Consider the following 7,735-nt stretch of genomic DNA (forward strand, 5'->3'; position numbering starts at 1 on the left):
GGAAATATGGTTAATTGAGCGCCCACTGCAAGCTGTGCTCAGAGTTAGGCACTTTGACCTCATACAGCTTCTGCGAGGTAATCGTTGCTTCTCCCCACAATTTTAGGAATGAGGAAACCGAGGCTCAGAAAGTTTAAGTATCCTGTCCAAGGTCACCTGGCCATTTGAATACATTTTGTCTAATTTAAAACCATGTCGCTGTCCTCACCTTCTTCTCTCCTTCCCTGGAGCAAAGCGCTTCTCTTTTTGTAGCAATTCCCTCACCTCCAATATTTGCCTAAAAGTGAGAGTCACTTATGGAACAGGAGGCCGAGCTTTGGGCTGTTTACAAAGGTTTACAGAGGACCTACTATGAGCTCCTAGTGATTCTAGGCTTCCCGGTGCTTTTTCATTCCTACCTAAGGCCATCCGCGAAACAGGTGAAGGGGAGATATTAGTGAGAAGTTCATATCACCTATGAGGGCAGTGAGGCTCTGACTGGGATTTCACTTGTCCAAGTTCACTCAGCATGGAAATGAGGATGCTGGGACTTGAACCCGGATCTCTTGAAACAAGATCTAGGGCTTCCCTCCCCCACTCCCAACGATCTTGCAGCCCCGTTGGGCCTGTGACAGGGGTGGGGTCTGTAGGCGGGAAAGGGCACAAGTTGTCTGCTCCCAGGCCTCCCCGGTAAGCTCCCGGAGAGTGCATCAGTTCCTATGCGCACGCTCCTAAATCCCACGCCCACCCCCCACACCCCGGCCTCCCGCGCCGGCGCAGCGGTCTGCGGGGTGCCAGCCCTGCTGGCCTGCCCAGGCGAGAAGGAGTGACTTTGGGGAGGGTCGTGGAACAGCCTGTGAGCCCCTCTGAGGGTGCGAGGACCCGTCGCCTATGGGAGGCGTCGGGTCACTCCAGCTGAGCCCCGAACTGCCCCTACCTCTCGGGAGGGCAGGGGTCCGAGCGATCAGTGTCGCCACACAGGGTAGGAACTTGGGCTGGAATCTATGTTGCTTTCGGTCCAGGCTGGTTGGACACAGCAGATGCCCGCCTGGCTCTCTGCGCACTCCGGGGAGCACAGGCGCTGCGTGCGGGGCCGGGGCTTTTTTGAAATTTTCCGGGGCCGCTCGGCGGCGCTGCGATTGGCCGCGTCTGAGTAACCTCTATGCAAATGAGGCCGCGCCACCTCTGCGCCGCCGGGGACCCGGCGAGCTGGCGGGCAAGGAAGGGGCATTCGCGCCGGGGCTGGGCGGCCGCACCTAAAGCCGGGCGGGCACGGACCCAAGCGCAGCCGTCCGGTGCCCGCGTGTCCCCCGCACGGAGGGGACGCCTCGCCAGCTTCGCCGCCCCCTCCCCCTGGCTCCCCTCCCCCCTCCCCCCCTCCGCCTGCCTGCCTGCCTGCCGGCACCACCTTCCACCCAGATCATCTCTAAAGGGAGTTCTTGGTTTCCTCCGATTTCTTATGAACCCAGGATGGGAAGCAAGGAAGATGCGGGCAAGGGGTGTCCGGCGGCCGGCGGCGTCTCCAGCTTCACCATTCAGTCCATCCTGGGCGGGGGCCCCTCGGAGGCGCCACGGGAGCTCGCCGGCTGGCCGGCCAGGAAGCGCAGCCTGTCCGTGTCCTCGGAGGAGGAGGAGCCGGACGACGGCTGGAAGGCACCCGCCTGCTTCTGCCCAGACCCGCACGGCCCCAAGGAGCCCGGCCCCAAGCACCAACCCCCCATCCCCTTTCCTTGCCTGGGTAAGGATCGCACGCCCCCGGGTCAGCAGCGAGCAAGCTCTAGGGGAGGGAAGCTGTGCGGGGGCTCTCGCGTCGCCCCCCCCCCTCCCCTGGCCAGAGCCGCGGCCGCGCGGGGTCCAGCGCCGAGGGGAGGAGATGCGCGCTCGGTGCTGACTCCTCCGCCCGGCGGGCGCTCGGGAAGAAACCGGGAGCACAGATGTGGCGCGGCGCGGTTTTGGGGAAGGTTGGGTTGGAGGGAGAGTGTACCATAGTGGGTTGGGCACAGGGCCTGCCGCACGCATGGCTGTGCCCTCAATATCCCCTTTGCACATCGTACACTTTCTGCACACGAGGTCTGGAAGTCGGATTTGAGCGGTCGGTCCGTCTCTACCGCCATCTCTTTCAGCGTCTTTTTCTTCTCTCTCTCTTCCGCTCTCTCGACCTCTGCCTCTCTCTCTCTCTCCTCCTCCTCGGAATGATTAGCACTCCAAGATGATTGACAATGGTGCCTTTCGTAGATGGTTCCTCTTTACAACATCTGACCAAGGGGAGCCCCGCGTTAGTCCTTAGCGTGATTTCAGAACAAACGGCCTGTGAAATGATGCCACACTATAAAGCTCAGGGAACTCTTCCAGTTCAGTTGTTACAAGGCAAAATCATCTTTTAAAATGATGCTAATGTCCCCCCTCCAGATCTCCTCCCCCTGTTGCCACACGCCCTTTCACGAAGCTGGGAGCACAGAGACCCCAGACTCGAAGCAGCTGGATCCCTGTCCTGTTGCTTTTCAAAAGCCGGGTGCCGGGCTTTGGGTTTCAGCGAGAGGGAGAGAAGAGGATGGGGGTGGGACCAAGGAAGATGGGACCAAGGCTGCAGGCGCCTGCCAATTCCCTGGTTCCGGCGAGAGCTGGGGGTCTTTGAGGCTTCCCAACTCCATGGCCTTCCTCTTTGTTCTCACTCCCCAGGTACCCCCAAGGGCAGCGGAGGCGCGGGACCGGCGAGCTCGGAGCGCACGCCTTTCCTTTCGTCTTCGCACCCAGACTTTAAGGAAGAGAAAGAGAGGCTCTTGCCCGCGGGCTCGCCGTCGCCGGGGCCCGAGCGGCCGCGGGACGGCGGCGGCACCGAGAGGCAGGCGGGCGCGGCCAAGAAGAAGACGCGCACGGTCTTCTCGCGCAGCCAGGTGTACCAGCTCGAGTCCACCTTCGACATGAAGCGCTACCTGAGCAGCTCGGAGCGCGCCTGCCTTGCCTCCAGCCTGCAGCTCACCGAGACCCAGGTCAAGACTTGGTTCCAGAACCGCCGCAACAAGTGGAAGCGGCAGCTCTCCGCGGAGCTGGAGGCGGCCAACATGGCGCACGCGTCGGCGCAGACTCTGGTGGGAATGCCGCTGGTGTTCCGGGACAGCTCGCTGCTGCGCGTGCCGGTGCCGCGCTCGCTCGCCTTCCCCGCGCCGCTCTACTACCCGGGCAGCAACCTCTCGGCCTTACCTCTCTACAACCTCTACAGCAAGCTCGACTACTGAGCGGCCCGCCGGCCCCGCGTCGCCCGCCCGCGCCTGGCGCGGGCTGCCCCCACTCCGGAGCAGGGCGGCGCGTTTCCAGAAATATTACGAGATACACCATGTGTATTCGTTACCTCTTATTTATGGCCTCTGCCCTACTTTTTGTTTTGATTGTTTCTGGTATTTATCGGCATTCCTCCAGCCAGATCATCTGCTTTCTACCCCAAACAAACCAATACGTTTTGAAAACCATGTTCGAGGGGATGTTCTACGGTGGTGGTGGGAAAGGGAGTTTCGGCCAGATCGACATTGATCGGTAGGAAAAAAAAAATCAGTAAATCACCAGACCAGGTACATTCTTCTCCCCCATATATACACCTGTATATATATGTACACGCACACACGGCTGGCCAAGCCAGCCCTTGGGGGCTTTGAACAATGATCTCGACTCCTCTTTTTGTTTCCCTTGTCCCGAGGATGGGTAGGGGAGAAAGCGGGGGGGAGATTTCAGATCTGTAAATATTTTTAAAAAGAAAAAAATAAAACATTTTAAGCATCGTTGCTAACTTTGGTGGAATTGATTGTCCGGCGTGCTAACGCGCAGGTGTTCTCGCTTTTCCGTGGAAGAGCTTGCAGGCGGGCGTCAGAAGAGGTCTGGCTCTCCCCCCGTGGAAGGTGGGGCGGGGGTCAGAGGTTAAAGGTTGGGGCCTTGGCCCCGCCGAGGCGGCACGTGGGCTGGAGGTGCACCCCTTTCCACAAGCTGGTGCCCGTAGTCTCCGTGCGGCGGAGGCTCACCTCGGCGGGAATCCAGCTCCGGAGCCCGCGCGGAGAGGTACAGATGGGGGGCGGCAGGCTTCACTGCCGAAGCAGTTGCCTCCCGGAACGAGCTTCTTTCCAGCCCTGGGAGCGCCTCGGGGTTGACGGCAGCAGGGCGTCGTGCGACGTGGTCCAACCTGTGACAGGAGCCTCCTCTCCGAGGGCACAGGGCAGGTGGGGCGGCGCTGCCTGGATCAGGTATAGAGCCCGGTTTGCTTGTCCCCCAGCCTGGGGCACAGTTCCCGAGCCGCGCGGTGAGGGAACAGGTCGCGGAAAGGCAGCACTTCGGCTGAGGAGGGATGAGGCCCGAGACTAGGCAAAGAAAGCGCGGGAGGCAAAGGCTCCTCCCCACACTGTTTTGTTGTTGTTGTTTATAGTTTGCCTTGTGCGTGGCTAAGGGGCCGGGTCGCGGGCGAGCACGTGGCAGCGGGCACTGAATGGAACCTTGGTGCGCAGTTTGCGCTCCCACGGACCTCGGCGCCCCAGCACCCGCTGCCTCACCCTGGCTGGGCGGGCGAGGCACCGAGAGGACAGACGCGCCCCGAGTGTCATGCAAATCGCAGTCTAGCAGTGTTAGATCGCAGCCACCTGTTCCTTGTAAAACGTCAGAAAAAAAAAATTGCTTGAGCTTTGAGGATGCTGATGGTTCGGTGTCACGTGGGGCGAGCTCCCGGGTCCTCCTGCCTCCAGCCCCGGGCTACTCCTTAGCCGCTGCAAAGGTGTCGGGAGTCGGCAGCGCGGAGCCCGGATCCCATCCTCCAGAAGGGGAATATTTGCGTGATAGACCTGTCTGTTTGAGCCGAGAGGCATCGAAATTATCTGCATTTTATGAAAGTATGCAGGATATCTGTTACCCGTCTATGTGACCTGCAGTGTCATGTCTGAAATGCCTGGTGTCTTGTCCATTTGTGAGGTCATATTTTTTTATGTTAGATTTCATAAAACTCAAGAACACATGTGCCAGTGCTGGTAGGTCAATTGCATTTATTTCATTTCAGCTGAGTTCAATTCAATAAATACTTACTGAGCCCTAGTACTTGCTGAAAACTATGCTAGATATTGGCTAGTCAGAGAGAGAAAACAGAACTGACACCTGGTCTGTTTTTTCTGATTTATTTGGTACACATATTTCAATGAAGTTTTCTCTTTCCAGATAACATGCTTTAAATTGTTCTTTCCTCTCAAGTTGCTATTTGAATATTCCATGCAGAAATAACCAAACTGCTTTCAAGGAACTACTTGTATAGGAATATTTCACCCGTATCATTTTTGTCTGCACTTCAATAGACTACATTTTTTAAACAGAGATGATGGTTTTAACAGTATTGGGTCACTGTATCCTTCTTGGGCTTACTTCATTCTTAGGAAGTTGTTTCCTGTAGGCAGTTAATGGCAGAGTGGTTTTTGCCCTTAAGATTTTAGGGATGATCCTTTTCCAGTTTGTCATATAGCGGGTACTTCACTTTTTTTTTTTTTTTACTAATCCAGAAATTAGTAGTCAAAGGTGATCCAACAGTGTGATTAGTTTCTAGGAATTCCTCTTTCTTATAGGTAACTAAGTACACACACACACACACACACACACACACACACACACACACACACACACGGCTTTGCATTTGGATTTGAAATGTTCAAGACTCCATTGTGGCCAGATTTCCTATCTCAAGACTGTCAATTCATTTGAATAAGCAGCAAAATCATCAGCCTCCTTTCAGGCTCTAAACTGGATTTAAAAGATTGACGTTTCTTAAAACTCAAATCGAGTCCGGCTGCAACTACCTGCCCAGAGGGACCTGAATCATATACACACTGGTTAATGAAATATGCTTAGATTTTATTAGTGGATAATTCATGCTCAGAATCTCGAAACACTAGTAGAATTAAATAAACAACTGGGAGAGGGAACCAAATAAAGTTATTTGGAGATAAAATTATTTAGTCAAAATTAGAATGGAGGCAAGGCACTGCACTTTAAAATTCTTAACCTAGCCATTCAGTTGTTGAAAGAGGAGAGAGGACCAAGTATGAGGACTGGTGAGGAGACAGGGCAGGAATCTATCCTTTCGACAGGAATATCATCAATACACCGGGCAGAAGGGTGGTTGTTGTGTGTTTACTGTGTCACCATTCATAAAAAAAGTGCACCTGAGTCAGCATATATGAACGCATAAGGACCAACAACACTTTTTCTCTATCAAGGTACCTTAGAAATTAAACACTTTAACCTCAGCAGTTTCCTCCCACCTCATACAAGATCATTTAATAACAAGATTTTTTTTTTTTTACAAAAGCCTGTGAAAAAGAGGTTATAGCACGGATTAAATTGAAAGTCTTCAGTGCACTTTTGATATTCAAGAGTAACTGAGTCACAGCATTCTAGTTATAAATTAAGTATTGCTTTTCTTTCATGGAGAACAAATTATTTCTCATTACAGGAGCAACGTTCTTGATTTTCCTATTTCTGGAGGATTCTAGAAACAGAAAATCCAGCAAACTGAGCCTGCAAGTCTGGCGAGTTCTTGGGGTGGGAGGGGGTGGATGGAGAGAAGCTTGTAGGTGTCATTTTAAGGGCCCTACTTGGACATATGTCTCAAGGAGGCTTTTGAGCTTTAACACACTGCAGAGTAATCATTTGCTTCTCAGTCTGTCCAACCTTCTGGACAAAGCGTTCCTCAAGAGCAAGAATCGGTCTGATTAATGCATCTTCCCGGTTTTCTCACCAGGCCTGGCATGCGCTGGGTGCTCAATAAATATTTGCAGGAAAATGGAATGAAGAGCTAAGCAGAGTATAAATAAGGATGAGTATCTCTAAGGTCAGTAGATCTTCGACAGTGGGAAATGTGAGAGCCTGGTTCATAGGTGGAAAGTCCAGGAAAATGAGAAAAAAAGTAGGGCAAAATATACACTTCATTTGAGCAAATCGTTTTTTCTCCACTCCAGTTTTGGTCAACTTCATGGGCATATGCATGTGCAGTGGAAGGGAGACTAATTTAGCTCTGTAAAAGTACTGACCAAAATAAGGTTTTTGTGTCTGAGAGATTAACTGAGATGGGGAGGGCCCCAAGAGTATCTTTCCCGCCTACTCTTCAGAGGACAGGCCAGGCGTCGGCCCCAGGGAGACTACATTTCCCAGCGTGCCGCACACGGACGGGCGAGGGCGTGAGCGCAGCCTTGGCGCGGTGCTCTTTGGGAGTTGTAGTTTTCACTCGTCCGGCACCTGCGCTGGCGCCTCAGCCTGGTGGGGAAAACAGGCCACGTGACCGGAAAAGCCGTCCTTCGCCTTTGCGCCGGAACAGGTTGCCTGGGTTGACCAACGCCCGGCCACAGGGGCGGACCAATCGGCTGCCTAGAGCGAGACGTTGGCGTTTGAAATCAGCCAATGGCAGGCATTGGCTGGAACTTCCTCCCCGCCCCCTTCGCCCGGCCTGCGAGAGCTTCGAGGGAAGCTAGGCGGCAGCGAGTAGCGGAGAAGTTGCTTCTGAGGGAGCCTAAGGTAGCGGGGAGAGGCGGCCGGGCGCAGTAGCGAACTCTCTGGGTACCCCTCTACCCCCGCCCCGGGCCCGGAGCTTTCGGAGCCGTCCTCTGGGAACCGGTTCCTCTTCCACAGGCTTTCTTTTACTTCAGGAGCACGCGGGACGGCAGGCCCAGTGGGGGAGGCCGGGGTGCAGGAGCCCGCGGCGGGCCACGCCGGAGGCTGGAGTTAGGGGTGCGGTGGCGGTGGC

The 7,735-nt window shown here is 54.8% G+C and overlaps 1 protein-coding gene across 1 annotated transcript; it reads left to right on the plus strand.

The window, feature by feature from the left end:
* Nucleotides 1-1,449: 1,449 nt before the first annotated feature.
* On the plus strand, nucleotides 1,450-3,215 carry HMX2 (H6 family homeobox 2; the record flags this gene model as incomplete). The annotated part of the gene is made up of 2 exons (XM_079718727.1): nucleotides 1,450-1,717; nucleotides 2,659-3,215. 2 exons carry the CDS (start codon nucleotides 1,450-1,452, stop codon nucleotides 3,213-3,215), a joined length of 825 nt encoding a protein of 274 aa, XP_079574853.1.
* Between the last annotated feature and the right edge of the window lie 4,520 nt (nucleotides 3,216-7,735).

This window comes from Hyperoodon ampullatus (assembly GCF_949752795.1).
Source record: "Hyperoodon ampullatus genome assembly, chromosome: 1".
NCBI classification, from domain to species: Eukaryota; Metazoa; Chordata; class Mammalia; order Artiodactyla; family Ziphiidae; genus Hyperoodon; species Hyperoodon ampullatus.